The 23,073-nt window shown below is 45.2% G+C and overlaps 3 protein-coding genes across 6 annotated transcripts in view; 2 read left to right on the top strand and 1 right to left on the bottom strand.

The window, feature by feature from the left end:
- Window positions 1–370, bottom strand: part of SZT2 (SZT2 subunit of KICSTOR complex) — a 140,664-nt gene extending 140,294 nt beyond the window's left edge. For 2 of the 4 annotated variants that reach the window (XM_083157533.1, XM_083157534.1), the window contains exon 1: window positions 258–334. Coding sequence is in view for 1 of the 4 variants with exons in the window: in XM_083157531.1 (XP_083013657.1) it covers window positions 258–281 (24 nt within the window). In the remaining 3 variants the exon portion in view is untranslated. Of the gene's footprint in view, window positions 1–257 lie in introns of all 4 variants that reach the window. The other 2 variants (XM_083157531.1, XM_083157532.1) reach the window with 2 other exon arrangements.
- On the top strand, window positions 326–14,238 carry MED8 (mediator complex subunit 8). Its single transcript, XM_083157545.1, has 7 exons — window positions 326–485; window positions 4,024–4,142; window positions 7,200–7,344; window positions 7,429–7,569; window positions 7,653–7,734; window positions 13,448–13,693; window positions 13,775–14,238. Exons 1-7 carry the CDS (start codon window positions 480–482, stop codon window positions 13,837–13,839), a joined length of 804 nt encoding a protein of 267 aa, XP_083013671.1. The 5' UTR covers window positions 326–479; the 3' UTR covers window positions 13,840–14,238.
- Window positions 4,082–23,073, top strand: part of LOC146026688 (very long chain fatty acid elongase 1-like) — a 74,923-nt gene continuing 55,931 nt past the window's right edge. Inside the window, exon 1 of the mRNA XM_083157543.1 lies at window positions 4,082–4,142. The gene's annotated coding sequence lies outside the window, so the exon portion shown is untranslated. The remainder of the gene's footprint in view (window positions 4,143–23,073) is intronic.

Here is a 23,073-nt window from a genome sequence, read left to right as displayed (position 1 = left end):
GTATGGGGTGGGTCCCTGTGGTGTATGGGGAGTTTATCTGTGATGGGTCGGTGTATGAGAGGGTGTGTATATGCTGGGTGTTTACAGGGGGTTCTCTATGACGGGTTTGTGAAGGAGGCTGGTGTGTGTATGGGGAGTGGGGTCCCTGTGGTGGTGGGTGTATGTGTGCATATGGTGAGTAGGTATGACAGGTGGTGTATGGGGGGAGGTTTAACTGTGGTGGGTGTGTGTATATGGTGGGAGGGTGTATGGGGTACCTCCGTGTCAGCTTTCTCCGCCATGTCCCCAGGACTCCCCCCACCCCCCTTCCTTTATCTCCGGTCTGGGGGGGGAGCGCTCTTCCTTACGGAGACAAATTCGTCCCTCCCCCTCCAACCCGGAAATCATCATTGCAACCCGGAAATATTTATCTGTGTGCCGGAAGTGCTCCGTCTCCATGGTCACCAGGCGGCTGCTGAGCAGTCGTGATCGGCGCAGGGATGCAGGTCTGCTCGTTATACCCTGTCTGTGTAGTTCCAGCCCGATATTCTGTCATATACCCCCCATCTGTGTCACTAGTCATATACTGTATACAGCCCCCCATCCCTGTCTCCAGTCTTATACTGTATCCCCTCTGTGTCACCAGTCGTATACTGTATACATCCCCTCTGTGTCACCAGTCGTATACTGTATACATCCCCTCTGTGTCACCAGTCGTATACTGTGTACATCCCCCTCTGTGTCACCAGTCGTATACTGTGTACATCCCCTCTGTGTCACCAGTCGTATACTGTATACATCCCCTCTGTGTCACCAGTCGTATACTGTATACATCCCCTCTGTGTCACCAGTCGTATACTGTGTACATCCTCCTCTGTGTCACCAGTCGTATACTGTGTACATCCTCCTCTGTGTCACCAGTCATATACTGTATACATCCCCTCTGTGTCACCAGTCGTATACTGTATACATCCCCTCTGTGTCGCCAGTCGTATACTGTATACATCCCCTCTGTGTCGCCAGTCGTATACTGTATACATCCCCTCTGTGTCGCCAGTCGTATACTGTATACATCCCCCTCTGTGTCACCAGACGTATACTGTATACATCCCCTCTGTGTCACCAGTCGTATACTGTATACATCCCCTCTGTGTCACCAGTCGTATACTGTGTACATCCTCCTCTGTGTCACCAGTCGTATACTGTGTACATCCCCTCTGTGTCACCAGTCGTATACTGTATACATCCCCTCTGTGTCACCAGTCGTATACTGTATACATCCCCTCTGTGTCACCAGTCGTATACTGTATACATCCCCTCTGTGTCACCAGTCGTATACTGTATACATCCCCTCTGTGTCACCAGTCGTATACTGTATACATCCCCTCTGTGTCACCAGTCGTATACTGTATACATCCCCTCTGTGTCACCAGTCGTATACTGTATACATCCCCTCTGTGTCACCAGTCGTATACTGTGTACATCCTCCTCTGTGTCACCAGTCGTATACTGTGTACATCCTCCTCTGTGTCACCAGTCGTATACTGTATACATCCCCTCTGTGTCACCAGTCGTATACTGTATACATCCCCTCTGTGTCACCAGTCGTATACTGTATACATCCCCTCTGTGTCACCAGTCGTATACTGTATACATCCCCTCTGTGTCACCAGTCGTATACTGTATACATCCCCTCTGTGTCACCAGTCGTATACTGTATACATCCCCTCTGTGTCACCAGTCGTATACTGTATACATCCCCTCTGTGTCACCAGTCGTATACTGTATACATCCCCTCTGTGTCACCAGTCGTATACTGTATACATTCCCTCTGTGTCACCAGTTGTATACTGTATACATTCCCTCTGTGTCACCAGTCACATACTGTATACATCCCCCTCTGTGTCACCAGTCATGTACTGTATACAGCCCCCTGGTGTCTTACCAGTATTATACTGTATACAGCCCACAACTGTGTCACCAGTCATACACTGTATACAACCCCTTTCTGCATCACCAGTCATATACTGTATACAGTTCCCTGCTGTGTCACCAGTCATATACTGTATACATCCCCCCCATATACAGTATATGACTGATGACTCAGCAAGGGGACTCAGCATTTAGCGTACTGGGCTATTCACCATAGTGAAATCGCATCGCATTGTATGCCGCGTTATAGTAGCATGCGATGCGATGCGATGTCCATATAATCCAGTGGTGTCAAACTCATGGCCCTCCAGCTGTTGTGGAACTACACGTCCCAGCATGCCCTGCAACAGTTTTAGCAATCCATTATATAAAATCTATGGCAGGGCATGTTGGGACGTGTAGTTCCACAACAGCTGGAGGGTCATGAGTTTGACACCACTGATATAATCGAATCCGATCTCAGTGCACCAAATGCCATGCGATGCGATATTTTAATGTACAAGCACCCATGCCACTAGTTGTGATGTGTGCTTACAATTAGATGTGATGGTATGACATGTGATGTGTGCATAGATGGGTGCTTACAATTGTAAGCACCTGCACCTATGCCATTGTTTAGCGTCAACCCCAGTATCAACGCCACCCCAAAGCGTGGCGAGCGGCGGCGGGACGCGTCCTCTGACCTTTTCATACCCCCACTATTCACGTCGGTGTGGAGTTGATTTTATATAGTGTGGCGAGCCACCGATGCGTGGCGAGCGGACGCGGAATACATGTAAAGTAATCCGCGTTCGCTCGCCACGCATCGGGCTCAGTGGCTCACTACGTTTGCCACACTATATAAAATCGACTCCACGCCAGCGTGGATAGTGGGGGTATGAAAAGGTCGAAGGACGCGTTCTGCGCTTGCCACGCTTCAGGGTGGCGTGGATAGTGGTGGTGTTTTAGGAACACACTCACACATATAAATTCATATAGCTGACACAGTAATGACTACATGTGTTAACTATTAACTAATTTACTGAAATCGCATTGCATCGCATGCTACTACTATACGTGATGCGGTTTCAGTACGCTTGCGTACGTAATAAATCTGGGCGCCGTGCTAGGAAACCAGTACCGGGTAAAGTAATAGGGTGTGAGATATTTTGCGAGAGTGTTTTTTTTTTTTTTTTAAAGCGGTGACGATTTAAATGTCAAAATCCACCTGTAAATTGTTGGCACTTTAAAAAAATAATAAAAAAAAAAGGATGAAAAATGTTCATATTCTCACACCTATGGTACTGTATTACCACCTAAAGTGGTGGAAATAATTTTGTAAGAAACCCCCCTAAACCATATTCTTTCTGAATGGCAAATGCAGAGTCTATTGAGCCGTAAAGAGGAGGAGCCTGCAAGAAGTGTGCACAAGGCCCCTCCTCTCTTAAACTGCCCTTGCTGCTCTTCCTCCGTCTTCAGCAGCTCTGAACAATCAGCCAGTGCTGCTCTCCTCTGTATGACTTGTACAGACATTCTTTATATGGCTTGTATCCTCCTATGTCCCCCTTTGTTCTGGGATGCTGTAAAGAGAACTTTAATATTGTACAATTCTCCTTTATCTTGATATTAATGTTTCCATTTGTGAATGATGAACTGTATATAGTAACGGATACAGGCCATGTTATATTTTAGGGATAGGGCACCAGGTACAGTATATTAGATGACAAAGAATGTCTAGTGACTAATGCTGAACTCATAAGGGTTTTTTTAATAAAGGAAGTGGCACTATATATTGCATAACATATAGTAAATTGTGTTAATTCTAACACCTTGCAGCATTCAAAATCCATGCAGTTCCTCCTTCCTGCCTGGGGTGTCACTGTCTGCTGTGGTGCCTCTATCACATTGGGGCCTGAAGCGCAACACAGACCAGACCGTACTAGAAGCACCAGAGCAGACAGCGACTCCCCAGGCAGGAGAGAGGAACTGCACGGGTTTTGAAAGGTCAGGATGCTAGAATTAACAATTAAGTATATACAAAATGTATCTGTCTCTCATTTGTTAATGTTTTGTATTTAGGGCTTGATTATACTTTTGGTTCCTGTTCTTAGCCTTCTGTCCTTTCCTCTGCAGCGAGAAGAGAAGCAGCTGGAAACCAGTCTGGAGACTCTTATTGTGCAAATATCTGACATAAAGAACTCCTTAGTCGGCTTCATCTATAAACTAGAGAATGAGTACGAACGTCTGACCTGGTGAGCCAAATAAGGGTGGCAGCCCCCACCTATAATATGCCTTCTGTGTGGTCTCTGACATGGTGATATGTAACTATATATAACTGAGGGTTACCACTGTATCAATAAACTTCCATTAAGGCCGCATATTAACATGGATTCAGTTTAAGCATCAAACAAGCTTTCTTAAAGCCTATTACACACCATGATATGTATAGGAATTGGCCCGTGCCCTTTCCAACAAACATCTGCTTCATGACCATTGCAGACTCGACTGCGGCATAACATCTAATATCGCTCATAAAGTACATTGTGTATATGAAATGCTCTTATATCAGCGGTTCTCAAACTGTGGGTCCTGACCCCAAAGTGGGTCTCGACCTTTTCAGCATGGGGTCACGACTCCATGTTGCTGACCATCAGGCTGGTGACTTTTATAATCTCAGTCAGGGATTCAAGGAGTCTAAAAGATCTGTTGATTTATCTTATTTTAGACTCCTCCCATCACTCTGTGCCTCCACAATGCTGCCATGTACAGTGTGCTGTCTGCTGACTACACATGTATTGAGATATGTTCTCCACAATGCTGCCATGTATGTGCTGTCTGCTGACCACACATGTAATGTGATGGGTTATGGTATATTAGACTCCTCCCATCACTCTGTGCCTCCACAATGCTGCCATGTATGTGCTGTCTGCTGCCTACACGTGTGATGGGTTATGGTATATTAGACTCCTCCCATCACTCTGTGCCTCCACAATGCTGCCATGTATGTGCTGTCTGCTGACTACACATGTGATGGGTTATGGTATATTAGACTCCTCCCATCACTCTGTGCCCCCACAATGCCGCCATGTACAGTGTGCTGTTTGCTGACTACACATGTATTGAGATGGGTTATGGTATATTAGACTTCTCCCATTACTTTGTGCCTCCACAATGCTGCCATGTATGTGCTGTCTGCTGACTACACATGTGATGCGATGGGTTATGGTATATTAGACTCCTCCCATCACTTTGTGCCTCCACAATGCTGCCATGTATGTGCTGTCTGCTGACTACACATGTGATGGGTTATGGTATATTAGACTCCTCCCATCACTCTGTGCCTCCACTATGCTGCAATGTATGTGCTGTCTGCTGACTACACTTGTGATGTGATGACCTTCTGCAGTAACTTGCTGGGGACTCGTAATTATTTTTATTGTCTGATGGGGTCCCAGAGCAAAATAGTTTGAGGACCCCTGTTTTATATCATTTAAAAGTTTTTTTGTCTGCTTTTTAATAGAATTGTTCATGCTGGTAATTACAGGTGTTTAACACACATGTTTCTTGGGAAGGTATTCAATATGAGATTCCGACTGTCGGTACGTCCCCACAGTCAGAATCCCAAGCCATTTTCGGTCATCTCGCCTGCAACTCCAGAGACTAAATCAAATGTTCAGCCTGTCGAGTGTCGACAAGCGGGCATGTCGGCGGAAACGGCCGTGGATTGTCGAGAAACGGCCGTGAATTAGACAAAACAGATCTGACTTGTTTTTAAAATCAGATCTGTTTTGTAGAAATCCGCCTTCAGTGCTGTCAGAAACACCAGCATTGAATGGGCGGCAGCTGCTATTTCCCCTGTTGGAAATAGCGTTCGACATTGAATACCGCCTAAGAGTCATGGTGAGAATCAGTGGCGGAACTTTTGGGTGGTGAGCGTAGAAGCTTCACAATCTGCAGTATGGCAGTGAGTGACAGGGAGAGGTAGGGAAAAACAGTTGGTGGCAGGAAGAGGGTGAAAGGTGCATCAGTGTGTCCCTTAGTGCTCTGGGGCACTGCACCTGCTGCAACAATGGTAGTTCTGCCTCTGCTGAGAGTCATTCTGCAACAAGGGTAGTTGCAGCTGGGACCCTATTTCTTCTCCTATTTCTAATATGACTGTGAATACACCCTACTGGTGTGACAGATGTAAGCTGCAATACAAGACACAGACCTGGGAACACAGCGCCTCCGGTGGCCAGATTATCAGGGCAAAGATCAGGGCACTTGCTTCACGCTTCCAAAACACATCTCCGTAACAATAGCGTCCGTTACTACACAGAAAGACCTCTATATGTGATTTCTAAAAAGCTTCTAAAACTGAAAAGTGGTTATGATGCCCATAGCAACCAATCAATCAGATTCTGTCTATAATTTATATAGATAAATCCTAGAAAATGAAAGACAGACTCTGATTGGTTGTTATGGGTAATATCACGTCTTTACATTTTTAAAAGCTTTTCCAATGTAAACTCAGAAAGTTCTTGAATCTCACCCAGCATTCTTTTCCATACTATGTTATTTTGCTCTCATTTATAACTGCGGAGAAGCGACGTCAATTAAGCATTACGTTCCAGATCTATTGGTTATTAGCCAAAGTCAAAATCGCTCTTATGTGGTGACTGTAAAATCTTTGCGTAATGGAAATGAAAATGAATGTATCTTTTTGAGTATATTTCCTGCGCTTCAGTCAGTCGCTCTAATGCATTCTCAGAACCTAGCACACCCCCCCCCCCCCCGGCTGGTGTCCAGCCTTCCATTTGCTCACAATTAACCTTTATAAATAATAAAACAATGTACATGAGACAAAGTTGGAGATTTATTCACATCTTCCATTGTGTTTATCTCGCAAATGCCTCCTTTTTTTTTTTTTTTTTTTTACGCTCTTTATTTTTTCCGAAATTGGTTCTTTTCATTTCTACGGTAACTATCGGTCATCGAAGATCTCTCTCCACCTCCAGGACCATCATTGACCCTCATTGTCCATCTTCAGTAATGTTGGCCACAAATGACTCTTCATGGACTTTGCTTCACTTCCATCTCTGAGACTTGATCTTGTACAGTCTGTAGTCTACCATAGTGTTTATCGCTCAAATATCTCTCCTCAGGCCTTGCTATCTCTGAGATATCCCGTTTCCATGCATTCTATCGATCTTCCTTTTCTTCGGGTCCATGTTAACGGAAATTGCTCTCCAGACTATAATAAGATAAATGTTCCACACCCCTCCAGTTAGACCTTCAATGATGTCCATCTCACAGATATCTCTTCCTAGGCCATCTGTGCTGGACAACTTTGCTCTGCTGTCCGGGCAGCTGAACACTCTGAATAAGGTGCTCAAAAATGAGAAGACACCACTATTGAAAAACCAGGTCATCATCCCCCTCCTCCTGACACCAGATAGAGATGAAGAGATAATGGTAAGTATGTGGAACACTGTCCCTTCAAGGTGGTCCGAGAGATTTTCAATAACCTCAACTATCCCTACCTTGCAATGTGCGCAGCGCCTGACAGAGGGAAGGGTTCCCGTATTCAGCCATGAAGTGGTGCCTGATCACTTGAGGACCAAACCAGACCCTGAAGTGGAAGAACTTGAAAAGCAGCTTAGTGTAGAAGCAGCTCGCATCACACCTGAGGCAGCACAGGTATAGATGATCTATGATTCGGTATTCTATTAGTAGGGCCTCTTTTTTCCATTTTATGTACTTATTGAATGTCCCCTTTCTAGAAACAAGTGCAGAGCATGAATAAGATGTGCAACAATCTTCTGGAGAAGCTCCTCAAGGAGGACAGGGACTCCGACGTTGGAAGTGAGTGTTACGGGAGGTGCTCATATGTGTCTTGGGAAATGAGTATAATGCGCTTTATTGTAATTGTATAATGTGCGCACAAATGCCCTGTTGGAACAGACAGCCTTGGTTTCTCTACTGAAAATGTAAAATGGGATATTTTAAGATATAATATTGTGTTGAGCTGGGATTATTCACCATGGTTTTATTTGGTCAACCAGCCCAATCTGACAATCGATCTGTAGATGTATGGCCACCTTTACATGCTAGTCACCGGCCAACTTTCCCGGCTTCGGTTACACAGGCAAATGACCCAGCCAGATCTTCCATACCATAGACTAGTCCTCCCCCTTCCAGATTGACCGGCAAACTACACTCCCATCTTACCTTTACAATAGGGCTCTACTTAACTGCTCTGATTTTATTAGTCACATGTCTTCAGCTGTTCTAGGCTGCAGGGGAAAAAAACATTGAAATTAACATGTACGGCACACATACTTAACACTGCAGCACACTGTTCTAATTACTGCAATATTGAAATAATCATTTGAGATAATGTGTAAATATACCATAGCACCGTTATAAGGTTCTGCTGCTGCTGGGTGTAATGGATATAGTATACATCAAGTTTGCCCTGTGACTGTTGAGTGTAGGAATGGATACAGGTTGCACTGTGATTGGTGGTGTAGGAATAGATATAGTATACATCCGGGCTGTGCTGTGATTGGTGGGTGTAGGAACAGATATAGTATACATCCAGGCTGTGCTGTGATTGGTGGCTGTAGGAATAGATATAGTATACATCCAGGCTCTGTTGTGACTGTTGGCTGTAGGAATAGATATAGTATACATCCAGGCTGTGCTGTGATTGGTGGCTGTAGGAATAGATATAGTATACATCCAGGATGTGCTGTGATTGGTGGCTGTAGGAATAGATATAGTATACATCCAGGCTCTGTTGTGACTGTTGGCTGTAGGAATAGATATAGTATACATTCAGGCTGCGCTGTGATTCGTGGGTGTTGGAACAGATATAGTATACATCCAGGGTGTGCTGTGACTGTTGGCTGTAGGAATATATATAGTATACATCCAGGCTGTGCTGTGATTGGTGGGTGTAGGAATAGATATAGTATACATCCAGGCTGTGCTGTGACTGTTGGCTGTAGGAATAGATATAGTATACATCCAGGCTGTGCTGTGACTGTTGGCTGTAGGAATAGATATAGTATACATCCAGGCTATGCTGTGATTGGTGGCTGTAGGAACAGATATAGTATACATCCAGGCTGTGCTGTGACTGTTGGCTGTAGGAACAGATATAGTATACATCCAGGCTGTGCTGTGACTGTTGGCTGTAGAAATAGATATAGTATACATCCAGGCTGTGCTGTGACTGTTGGCTGTAGGAATAGTTATAGTATACATCCAGGCTGTGCTGTGATTGGTGGCTGTAGGAACAGATATAGTATACATCCAGGCTGTGCTGTGATTGGTGGCTGTAGGAACAGATATAGTATACATCCAGGCTGTGCTGTGACTGTTGGCTGTAGGAATAGATATAGTATACATCCGGGCTGTGCTGTGATTGGTGGGTGTAGGAATAGATATAGTATACATCCAGGCTGAGCTGTGACTGTTGGCTGTAGGAATAGATATAGTATACATCCAGGCTATGCTGTGATTGGTGGCTGTAGGAACAGATATAGTATACATCCAGGCTGTGCTGTGACTGTTGGCTGTAGGAATAGATATAGTATACATCCAGGCTATGCTGTGATTGGTGGCTGTAGGAACAGATATAGTATACATCCAGGCTGTGCTGTGACTGTTGGCTGTAGGGACAGATATAGTATACATCCAGGCTGTGCTGTGACTGTTGGCTGTAGAAATAGATATAGTATACATCCAGGCTGTGCTGGGACTGTTGGCTGTAGGAATAGATATAGTATACATCCAGGCTGTGCTGGGACTGTTGGCTGTAGGAATAGATATAGTATACATCCAGGCTGTGCTGTGACTGTTGGCTGTAGGAATAGATATAGTATACATCCGGGCTGTGCTGTGATTGGTGGGTGTAGGAATAGATATAGTATACATCCAGGCTGAGCTGTGACTGTTGGCTGTAGGAATAGATATAGTATACATCCAGGCTATGCTGTGATTGGTGGCTGTAGGAACAGATATAGTATACATCCAGGCTGTGCTGTGACTGTTGGCTGTAGGAATAGATATAGTATACATCCAGGCTATGCTGTGATTGGTGGCTGTAGGAACAGATATAGTATACATCCAGGCTGTGCTGTGACTGTTGGCTGTAGGGACAGATATAGTATACATCCAGGCTGTGCTGTGACTGTTGGCTGTAGAAATAGCTATAGTATACATCCAGGCTGTGCTGGGACTGTTGGCTGTAGGAATAGATATAGTATACATCCAGGCTGTGCTGGGACTGTTGGCTGTAGGAATAGATATAGTATACATCCAGGCTGTGCTGTGACTGTTGGCTGTAGGAATAGATATAGTATACATCCAGGCTGTGCTGTGATTGGTGACTGTAGGAACAGATATAGTATACATCCAGGCTGTGCTGTGATTGGTGGCTTTAGGAATAGATATAGTATACATCCAGGCTGTGCTGTGACTGTTGGCTGTAGGAATAGATATAGTATACATCCAGGCTGTGCTGTGATTGGTGGGTGTAGGAATAGATATAGTATACATCCAGGCTGTGCTGTGATTGGTGGCTGTAGGAATAGATATAGTATACATCCAGGCTGTGCTGTGACTGTTGGCTGTAGGAATAGATATAGTATACATCCGGGCTGTGCTGTGATTGGTGGGTGTAGGAATAGATATAGTATACATCCAGGCTGTGCTGTGACTGTTGGCTGTAGGAATAGATATAGTATACATCCAGGCTGTGCTGTGATTGGTGGCTGTAGAAACAGATATAGTATACATCCAGGCTGTGCTGTGATTGGTGGCTGTAGGAATAGATATAGTATACATCCAGGCTGTGCTGTGACTGTTGGCTGTAGGAATAGATATAGTATACATCCGGGCTGTGCTGTGACTGTTGGCTGTAGGAATAGATATAGTATACATCCAGGCTCTGCTGTGACTGTTGGCTGTAGGAATAAATCTAGTATACATCCAGGCTGTGCTGTGATTGGTGGCTGTAGGAACAGATATAGTATACATCCAGGCTGTGCTGTGATTAGTGGCTGTAGGAATAGATATAGTATACATCCAGGCTGTCCTGTGATTGTTGGGTGTAGGGATAGATATAGTATACATCCAGGCTGTGCTATGATTGGTGGCTGTAGGAACAGATATAGTATACCTCTAGGCTGTGCTGTGATTGGTGGGTGTAGGAATAGATATAGTATACATCCAGGCTGTGCTGTGATTGGTGGCTGTAGGAATAGATATAGTATACATCCAGGCTGTGCTATGATTGGTGGCTGTAGGAACAGATATAGTATACATCCAGGCTGTGCTGTGACTGGTGGCTGTAGGAACAGATATAGTATACATCCAGGCTGTGCTGTGATTGGTGGCTGTAGGAATAGATATAGTATACATCCAGGCTGTCCTGTGACTGTTGGGTGTAGGGATAGATATAGTATACATCCAGGCTGTGCTATGATTGGTGGCTGTAGGAACAGATATAGTATACATCCAGGCTGTGCTGTGATTGGTGGGTGTAGGAATAGATATAGTATACATCCAGGCTGTGCTGTGACTGTTGGCTGTAGGAATAGATATAGTATACATCCGGGCTGTGCTGTGATTAGTGGGTGTAGGAATAGATATAGTATACATCCAGGCTGTGCTGTGATTGGTGGCTGTAGGAATAAATCTAGTATACATCCAGGCTTTGCTGTGATTGGTGGCTGTAGGAACAGATATAGTATACATCCAGGGTGTGCTGTGACTGTTGGCTGTAGGAATAGATATAGTATACATCCAGGCTGTGCTGTGATTGGTGGCTGTAGGAACAGATATAGTATACATCCAGGCTGTGCTGTGATTAGTGGCTGTAGGAATAGATATAGTATACATCCATTCTGCGCTGTGAATGGTGGGTGTAGGAATAGATATAGTATACATCCAGGCTGTGCTGTGATTGGTGGGTGTTTCCAGGCTGTGCTGTGATTGATGGGTGTAGGGCAGTGGTTCCCAAACTGTGTGCCGTGGCTCCCTGGGGTGCCTCGGGACACATGCAGGGGTGCCCTGGGTTGGTAGTCCAGGACCAACTCAAATTATTAATGGTTAATTATTTATAAGCAAAAGCAATGCTGGTGGCTGCCATTAATAAAATGTGTACAAACAGAAGCAAATCCTGTCCTTTACAACATACCTGACCCAAAGAATCACATATAAACCCAATCTAATACATTTATTTTTGGCCTAGGGGTGCCGTGAAAAAATTTTGATACTCTAGGGTGCCGTGATTCAAAAAAGATTGGGAACCCCTGGTGTAGGGATAGATATAGTATACATCCAGGCTGTGCTGTGATTGGTGGCTGTAGGAATAGATATAGTATACATCCAGGCTGTGCTGTGATTGGTGGGTGTTTCCAGGCTGTGCTGTTATTGGTCGCTGAAGGAATAGATATAGTTTACATCCAGGCTGTGCTGTGATTGGTGAGTGTTTCCAGGCTGCGCTGTGATTGGTGGGTGTAGGAACGGTACTTGTTTCCTATCTGGGCGCCCGCTAAGTTAATTGCGCACCATGCTATTCTCCGTAGAGAAATCGGATCGCATCGCATCGTACACATACACGATATTGAACGATGCGATGCGATCCGATTCGATTTCCCATAGGAAACAATGTTAAATGGCTCAATTTAGCCAAATTATCATTGGAACAATAGTAAATGGGCCAAAAACACCCCTGAACATTGAAATGTCCCCCCAAAAGTAGTTGACGCCACCCCGCCATGAACGTGAACCCGAAGCGTGGCGAGCGCAGCGAGCCCACGAGGGGCGGCGGTACGCGTCCTCCGACCTTTTCATGCCCTACTATCCACGTCGGCGTGGAGTGAGAATAGAATAGTGTGGCGAGCGCAGCGAGCCACCGAGCCCGAAGCGTGGCGAGCGCAGCGAGCCCCGCGAGGGGACGCGGATACCTTCACAGGTAAACGCGTCCCTTCGCGGGCTTCCCAGGTGTCCGCGTCGCCATGGACACCTGGGAAGCCCGCGAGGGGACGCGTATAACTGTGAAGGTATCCGCGTCCCCTCGCGGGGCTCGCTGCGCTCGCCACGCTTCGGGCTCGGTGGCTCGCTGCGCTCGCCACACTATTCTATTCTCACTCCACGCCCTAGTGGATAGTAGGGCATGAAAAGGTCGGAGGACGCGTACCGCCGCCCCTCGCGGGCTCGCTGCGCTCGCCACGCTTCGGGTTCACGTTGATGGCGGGGTGGCGTCAACTACTTTTGGGGAGACATTTCAATGTTCAGGGGTGTTTTTGGCCCATTTACTATTGTTCCTATGAGAATTTGGCTAAATTGAGCCATTTCACATTGTTTCCTATGGGAAATCGAATCGGATCGCATCGCATCGCATCGTTCAATATCGTGTATGTGTACGATGCGATGCGATCCGATTTCATTACGGTGCCGTACGTAGAAAACCTGGGCGCCCAGATAGGAAACAAGTACCGTAGGAACAGATATATTATATGCTGAAATGTTGATGTGCGTCTGCTCTGCTTCCTTGTTCTAGGTTTGCGGCAGAATAAACAGACCTATAACCCCGCCGACACAAACGCCCTGGTGGCTGCAGTAGCGTTTGGGAAAGGGCTCTCGAACCGGCGCCCTCCAGGAGCTGGTGGCCCTATGGGTCCTGGACAGACTGGAGCGGGAGGAATGTTACAGGGGGGCAGCGGCATGCAGCAGGTGTCCATGTCTCTAGCTCCCAACCAGCAGCAGCACATGTCTGGCGTACAGATGGCACAGGCTGGACAGCAAGGTAACCAGGCGGACTGTCGGCCACGTCTAGTACTACTTTCTTTCTGTTCTGCTTAACCTAACACCTTCTTTCTCCCCACAGGTAAAATGCCCAGCGGTATAAAGACCAACATTAAATCTGCCTCCATGCACCCCTATCAGCGGTGAACCTGCCCCCCAGAGATAGGGTAGTGGCACGCAAGCTTTGTCCATTCACATGCCTACTCTTGGCAATGTATGATGAGCGGAGGATGATACCGTATCTATTGCCATAGGGATAGAGTGAATGACTCCTGGGATTTCCAGAGGCAATATTAATCCCTATTTAAAGTCTGCTATTTTATTCAGATAACTGAATTGCTTTCCAAGTCGAAGGGGCATGACGGAATGCCATTGGGCATGCAAATGAAGGCAGTAGCCTGATTGATCACTGCCAACATTTGCCTGGGCACCATGCGCCGTTTGGGACAACATTGGGGGTTGTGTCCATAAAAACCTACTTTCTAGTTGTATAAATTGCTAATAAGTTCAATGGAAATAAATTGCTTTCAAATCTGAATGACAAAACGTAATCGAATGGTGTCAATTATTGTTATTGAGAGGAAAAACCTAAAATGTCTGTCAGAATCCATTAGAAGTTCGGGATATTGCTTCTTGATGGCCCGTTGTAGTCTTGCAAACAACTTCTTACCCCAAATTTAGCCCAAACTCGTCCTTTAATATAACCATTACAGTAGTCCTATAAATAAATGTGCATAGACCACTCCCACACCAGATTTAAGATTTTAATTGCGTGTTTATCCCATCCCACCTCACAAAATTGATTTATACTTATTTATATACATTGTATGGGTCAGCCGCGCATTTATGTTCCATGCACTGTATGGGCTCACATATGTCAGCCCTAATATGTATTAAAAGGGTTCAGCGGCTCCCGGTTATTGAAAGATATCCGTAAACAATATTGTTCTGTGTACACTCAATTTAGCCACTAGATGTTGCCTACAGTCTATATCGTTAGCGTTATCAGCCGTGGCTGGGATTGTTCCGTGTCTATGGGGCTAAAGTCTAAAGAAAATATGGTGCTGCAAACCAAGATTGCTTAAGCTGTATACACACTAGTAGATTATTTATTTATTTATTATTCTTTATTAACAGTTTCTTATATAACGCACACATATTCCGCAGCACTGTACAGTTCCTGCCCCAGTGGAGCTTACGATCTATATTCCCTACCACATGTACACGCGCACACAGACATTCTAGGGTTCATTTTTATTGGGAGCCAATTAGCCTACCAGTATATTTTGGGAATGTGGGAGGAAACCGGAGTACCCGGAGGAAACCCACGCAAGTACGGGGAGAATATACAAACTCCACACAGTTAGGGCCATGGTGGGAATCAACCCCATGACCTCAGCGCTGTGAGGCAGTAACCATTACACCATTGATCTGCAGGTATATCTACAGACTGATTGGGCAGTGTGTTCTCCATACGTACTACCCAATCTGTCGGGACTGACATCATGAATGGGCAAGTGCATTTGCATGTGCCCGCCCACTGAGCTGCCAATCACTGACTGGTCCTGGCACTGCTGTAGGGGTGGTCGGCGGATTGCCTGTTCACACAGCACACTGGTTTGCACAGCCGATGCGATCCATCTGTGATCGATGCTGGTCGTTGGTTTATCGATATATATCGGCCAGTGTGTACGCACCTTTAGTTACACTGACTGCAGATTTATACAGAGAACTGGTGTGCCGTGGTATCACTGTGGTGTCATTTGAGAGGCTTGATAAGAACCTAGTGGGTGATTCAACATAATTCGGAACGGGTCGAATTCGGCCTTGTTCCGATAGTGGGGGTCTGCCAGGTTGTTGCGGGGAGGGAGGGGTGGACGGTGGCAGGAACGGATGTCGCCCATGGGAACGACCAGCATTTTATGGGCATCCCCATGAAAACGCTGGGAGTTCCCAAGTAAACGCAGGCGGGCGGCTGCCTGCCGGGGTCAGGTTGCTGATGTCACAGGACCTGGACCTGACTGACTTTTTTTTTTTCCCAAAGGGGAAAGAAATCATCCGATGGTCAGTGACCACTGAATGATTTCTCTCCCCTTCCGCTGCATGTGAGGGGATGTTTTCTCTGACACATCCCCTTGCATGTTACTGCGGCGGTGCTGACGGTGGGGGTGGGGCGGCGGTGTTAAGCAGTGAACGACCGCTGCTTAATTAGTGGCGTCGAATCACCCCCCCCTCCCCCCCCCCAGAGCAGGCGTTTTCTCCAATATAACAGGTATGTATGATGCTCAGAAGAATGGTTGCATGATAAGAAGTCCGCAGTGTCAATGCAGTCGATCCAGTATTTATAGAAAATGATGCCCCTTAGGGCATTAGCCATTTTCTAGTCAATCATTTTATTACACAAAGGAATGGTGTTTTGTTATCTGCGTGCAGCTGTCACACCAGCAGTTTGTAGTAGGTTGCTAGGAAAGAGCTGAAACGCGTTGTGCCAGAGAGGACATTCTGCGCTACACAAAACAATAAGGCACGGACAGTCTCACACAGCCCCAATAAACTCCTTATAAGTCACATTATACTAAGCTACAGCGTATATCAAATAGCAGAAAATCCACCGGCATTAGAATCTATTTCCTATTCGGCAAATAATGATGTTTGTATAATAAAATTGATGCAATACTACTGTGTCCCGTTTCTTACATTAGCTGTAATCTATATGTGAACATTGAGGAGGTACTGTGCTGGTAAAAGAAAGGGTACTTGTTTCCTAGCACGGCGCCAGCAATAAAAATTGTATCCATCGGGTGTTAAAAAATCGCATCCATCGCATGCAACCAAACCAAATCGCATGCGATGCGTCAACGCGATTTTTACATTGGAACCAATGTAAAATGGTCCCTGAGACCCGATTTTACATTGGCCCCAATGTTAAATGTCCCCCAGACCCCAATTTTAATTGTATCCCCACCCTGATGGGTCAAATGCCCCCCCCCCCCCCCATTGTTAACGCCACCCCACGATGAACGCCAACCCAAAGAAGTGGCGAGCGCAGCAGTACGCGTCCTCCGACCTTTTCATACCCCTACTATCCACGTCGGCGTGGAGTTGATTTTATATAGTGTGGCGAGGGGACGCGCATTTCTTCACAGGTATTACGCGTCCCCTTGACACGCTTCGGGCTCGGTGGCTCGCTGCGCTCGCCACACTATATAAAATCAACTCCACACCGACGTGGATAATGTGGATATGAAAAGGTCGGAGGACGCGTACCGCCGCCGTTTGCTACGCTTCTGGTTGGCATTCATCGTGGGGTGGCGTTAACAATGGGGGGGGGGCATTTGACATACAAATTACCCATCAGGGTGGGTATACAGTGAAAAATAAAAAAAATAGGCATTTAACATTGAATACAATGCATTCAATGTTAAATTGCGTCGGTCGCATCGCATACCTTCAGTTAAGGCATGCGATGGACGCGATTTCTTAATTGTCTGGGAAAAGGCTAAAAATAGCCCTAAAAGCGCATCGGTCACGTCCATCGCATACCTTAATTTTAGGTATGCGATCACCCACGACGGGCACCGTGCTAGGAAACAAGTACCAAAGAAAGTTACCAAGAGATATATGGGCCAGATTTACTAAGCTTCAAAAAGTGATAAACAGGAGGATGATAAACATCCAGCCAATCAGCTCCTTCCTGTCATGTTACAGGCTGGGTTTGAAAAATTACAGAAGCTGATTGGCTAGTTGCTTATCACTCTCTATTTTATCACTTTTTGAAGCTTGTTATTTATTACCAGTTATTTATATAGCGCACACATATTCCGTGGTGCTTTACAGGGAATATTTGAACATTCACATCAGTCTCTGCCCTAATGGAGCTTAAAGTCTATATTCCCTACCACATGTACACGCATAAACATTCATTCTAGGGTTAGTTTGTTGGAAGCTAATTAACCTACCAGTATATTTTTGGATTGTGGGCGGAAATCTACACGAGCACAGGGAGAATATACAAAGGCCCTTATTCAGATCTGATCGCAGTACAAATTTGTTCTCAAAATGGGTAAAACAATGTGCACTGCAGGTGGGGCAGAGAGTTTAATTTGGGTGGGGTGTGTTGAAACTGAAATCTAAATTGCAGTGTAAACATAATGCAGCCAGTATTTACTCTGGGCTTCCCAAACATCAATTTCTGGATGATTTCTCTGCCTGGCTCCCACACTTCTTATCTTCTGACATCTCCACCATCATCATGGGTGATTTCAATATCGCTATTGACAGCCCACTTTCTCCTCATGCCTCTAACCTCCTCTCTTGGCCTCAGCCCAATGGTCCGTCTCCTCTACTCACAAGGAGGGACACTGCCTTGATCTTGTATTCACCAGGCTATTCTCTGTTTCTGAATTCACGAATGCCCCATTCCCTCTCTTGGATCACAACCTTATCGTCTTCTCAACCTTCTCCATTTTTCCAAACTCTATAATACCTAAATCATGGAAGCCTCCTCTATCCCGCTGAAATACTAATGCTATTGATTTTCAACAACTTTCTGCCTCTCTGCAACAACTGCTCTCACCCATTTCTACACTTGCCTGTCCTGAGACAGCTGTAACCCACCTGAACCACACTCTACTAATTGCCCTTGATGAAGCTGCTCCAGCTTTAAGACTACCTACCACTCCTATCGTAATGCTCTGGACACTGCTAAACAAACTTATTTTCAATCTCTCATCTCTTCTCATGCCACTAACCCAAAGCGGCTTTTTAATACATTTAAATCACTTCATTACCCTCCTTCACTCTCCCCACCTGCCAATATCAGTGTGCAAGAGCTTGCTTCCTTCTTCACTTTCTCCTTATTTGACCAAAGTATCCACACTCTTCAAATCTTCCTACTCCACTAACTATCCTCTTGATCCTATACTCTTACAGGTCAGTAAACCTCTATCTCCTGTGCTTATCCCAAGCTTAACTAAAATCTGTAACCTCTCTCTCTCTCTACTGGTATCTATCCTTCTGTGTTCAAGCATGCACTTATTACTCCCATTCTAAAAAAACACAATTCTGATTCAAACTGTCTCTCTAACTACCGTCCTATCTCTCAGCTCACATGCCTCTCCAAGCTACTTGAGAGACTTGCCTACACTTGCCTCACACACTTTGTTAACTCCTACAACCTATTGGACCCACTTCAGTCAGGCTTTCGCCCTCAACACTCCACTGAGACAACACTGACTAAAGTAGTCAATGATCTGGCCACTGCTAAATTTAAGGCCATTTCTCACTTCTCATTCTTCTAGATCTCTTAGCTGCCTTTGACACTGTCGACCACTCTAATCGCTCTTTCAGTGTTCGCTTCTCTAAATCTACATCCTCCTCACTACCTCTGTCCGTTGGAGTACCACAAGGTTCAGTCTTAGGTCCTCTGGTTTTCTCAAGCTATACCTCCTCACTTGGGAAACTAATCAACTCTTTTGGATTTGTTTGACCTGTATTTTTCCTCTCCGGAATTGTCACCATCAGTATTGCTCCGTGTCTCTGAATGTCTTTCTGCCATTTCATCTTGGATGTCATCTTGCCACCTCAGACTCATCATTTCCAAAACAGGATTAATTATATTCCCAGCAGCCAGGAGCAGTTACCAACCTGATATCTCTATCCCTGATGAGAACACAACAATTAATCCTACTCCACAAGCTCGCTGCCTAGGGGTCATCCTCGTCTCTGAACTGTCCTTCATTTCTCACATTCAGGTGTCTCTAAATCATGTTACATACATCTAAAAAACATATCCAAAATGTGTCTGTACCTTACACAAGACACTGCAAAAACTTTAATCCATGCACTCATTATATCATGCATTGATTATTGCAGTGGCCTCTGTACCGGTCTTCCTAAGGAAAGACTCTCACCACTACAATCCATTTTGAATGCAGCTGCGAGGCTGATCTTCCTGGCTAGATGTTCATCCTCTGCTGATCCGCTCTGTCAGTCCCTCCATTGGTTGCCTGTATATTACCGCATTCAATATAAAATACTTCTACTTACATACAAAGCCATCACTCTGACTACACCGACTTATATCTCTTCACTTATCTCAAAATATATCCCAACCTAACCTCTCTGCTCTGCACAAGATCTGCGTCTCTCATCCACACTCCTTACTTGCTCCCACTTACACTTGCAGGATTTTTGTCGGGCAGCACCCACCTTATGGAATGCCCGTCCACGCACACTAAGACTCCCCTCTAGCCTCCAAAATTTAAACCGTTCCCTCAAAACTCACCTCTTCAGGCAAGCCTATCATATTCAGGACCCCCACACAACCTCCAGTAGCATTTATATCAGGACCATCTTGTAATCTGATGGGACTGCCATGCTATGGATTTCTATCCTTATGTATCCCTTATGTATGTAAGCTTGCGAGCAGGGCCCTCCTACCTCCATGTTGGTTTGTATCTACCCAGTTTGTTTAATCACTTGTTTCCAATTGTAATGCGCAACGGAATATGCTGCGCTATATAAGAAACTGTAAATAAATACCTTGCACAGAAACAACTCACACATATCTAACTCTCTCTATACATGTTACATCTGCCCCACCTGCAGTTCACATGGTTTTGCCCATTTTGAGAACAAAATGGGCAAACTCTGCACAGTTAGGACCATGGTGGGAATAGAACCGATGACCTCAGTGCTGCGAGGCAGTAATGCTAACCATTACACTGTCCATGCTTAGTACATCTGGCTCATACAACCTCTCTCCTGTTATTAATCTGCATGGTTATACTTTCTGATTATATAGACAGCACTTGTCTCACTACCGGAGCTGCTCTATGCTGAGATCATCCAGTCCAGAAGCACAATCCTGCCAGCCGGGAGACACTTTCGGAAATATCATTTTAAATGAGCAGGCGGAGATTTCCACAAATGCCTGTCTTAGTAAATCATGTGGATTTTTCTTTAAAGAGGAAATCTCTTGCTGGAAAGTTCTCTACTGCTTTTTTTCTTCTTCAAATTTACGGAATGCTCCAACAGGCGCCAGAATGATGAGAGAAAGGAAAGCCGTGTTGTACAGGACATACCTCTGCTTCCTGACTGATGAGTAAACACTCCTGATTGTGTTACAGGTGCAGCTCTAGTCTGGGGTGCTTTTATACAAGGGGGGGGGACAAAACCATGTGCACTGCAGGTGGGGCAGGTGTTACTTGTGCAGAGAGAGTTAGATTTGGGTGGGGTTTTTCTTCAAAGTGAGATCTATATTGCAGTGTAAAAATAAAGCAGTCAGTATTTTCCCTGCACAGAAACAAAATAACTCACCCAAATCTAATTCTCTCTGCACATTTTACATCTGCCCCCCCCCCCTGCAGTGCACATGGTTTTGTCCATCTAAGAAGGATTTTGTCAGAAAGAGTGAACTAGAATAAGGCCCAATGCGAGGTGCCGTCATCCTATGAGTTGTAGTTTGACACAGAAACAAAAAAGAAGTACTGCTAATCATAATTATAAGAAATTCTGCAATAACAGAATTATTATGAGCTATTTAACATAATTACATATGCTCACACAAGGGGGAGGGGTCACTCAAACACTTGCGCTACTTACGTAATGGCTTAATTAGCCCTCAGCGGGGATGAAGGAGGGATGACATCAGGGTGTCAGAGCAAGTCCTGGTGATTATTTTCCTAAAATATTGAAATAGTTTTTTTACTCCTGTAATCGAATACCAAAACCAGGTGGCTGTGGGGGAAAGAACCTACACCTGACATCAATGTGTCTCTAAGGTTCAAGTTCAGGGCACAAGAAACCCAAGGCACAAGCCAACCGCCCCAAAGCATCACACTAATGAGAGGTTTTAAGGTCCTCATACACTACAGCAATTTGAGCCGATTTTACCCAAAATCAGCCCAAATCAGTTGTGTGTGATGTCCCCTAAGGTCCGATGCGCGGTCCCATGTGCATCGGGCATAAGTCGGTGGTCGGACCGGCATGCAGGTTCAACCACAGACCCTCCTCCCGGCGGCGGGGAAAAGGAGACCATCACATGTGAAAGGACCACATGTGATGTTTTGCATGACCCTGTGCCCCTCGCCCCCTGTATCGGGGGGGATCGGCTGGCCATACACTGCTGCGAGAGATCTCAGTAGCGTATGGCCAGCTTAAGTGTTACATTAGTAAAATGCAGCAGAAATTATTGATCTAATCAACAGTAATGGAGAGTTTACCAGATAAATAAGAGCAATGCACTGTAAAAAATACACCATAGTCCTGCGCCGTATTTAGGGTAACCAGGGCATAGTCAGGAACCTGATTCCCTAGAGGAAGAGATTGGGCCTACCAGGGGTTTCCCCTATGACCCACTCCAATCCGGAGTTTCCCATAATAGGGATATTCACAGAAGTTGGATTTCCTCTTTGATTTAAACAAATAAACACTTGATGACTGTAGCTAGATACAAACCTGAGAGATGAGATGAACGATCCAAAGAACATCTGATTTCCTGTATACACAATTATCGTCCCTATAAGAATGATGAATTTTAAGGTGATATTACAGTATTTACATGCAGCTTGTCAGGCAATCGCCATATATAGAATAAAATAGAAAAGGATGCAGCACTTGTTGATGAGAAATGGATAATAATAAGTAGTTACACTATGATTGGAAAGTCTTCGCAATTTTTTATATAAAAAAAATGATTCAAATACAAATAAATGCTTAAGTTCACATAAAAAAGAAAACAGCCAACAGAAAGCACCGTCTCACTCGTGGAGACAAGGGAAATGGTGAGTGTCCGTTCCCATAAATCCCCCGAATGACTCAGTTATTGGTAAATTGTAGATGGAGTAATAGTTACCACTTCCTCAATGATAGTAAGGCGATATGTCTACTGAAGTTCTGGTTCCCCTAAAATAGGTGGGCATAGAATGGCCCCTCTGTGCTCGAGATGGGGGGTGCAAGTGGTAGAAAACGCCTTGTCCGGGATGCCAGCGGCACTCCTTGTGGCAGCAGTTTTGTAATCCACAATAGGTAGAGTCCGGGGGTTGGTTCAAACACTCAAAAGGATATCCAAGTGAAAGCTGGTGCAATGGTCGGTGGGGCTGGCGCGTTTCGTTACCAATGGTTGACTCCCAAAGTCCCTTTGATGGAAAAAAAATATTTACACAAAATATATGATTTGAACCGTTGTGGGCATTCAGGTTACTTTACACGTGACTCAGGTCTTAATCCTTCTTCCAAAACACCTAGAGCCTGATTCAGGTTAGTGCACAATGCCGATGGTCACGCAGCTGAGCATTTATTGCTAGACAGTACACGCAGAAAGGTACTCTATCGATGCCAGATGTAATCGACAGAAAAAAATATAGCGCTATGGATTGT

The sequence above is a fragment of the Crinia signifera genome, chromosome 8 (assembly GCF_055691185.1).
Source record: "Crinia signifera chromosome 8, ASM5569118v1, whole genome shotgun sequence".
Lineage (NCBI taxonomy): Eukaryota > Metazoa > Chordata > Amphibia > Anura > Myobatrachidae > Crinia > Crinia signifera.
This window is presented reverse-complemented; position numbering and strand designations above follow the sequence as displayed.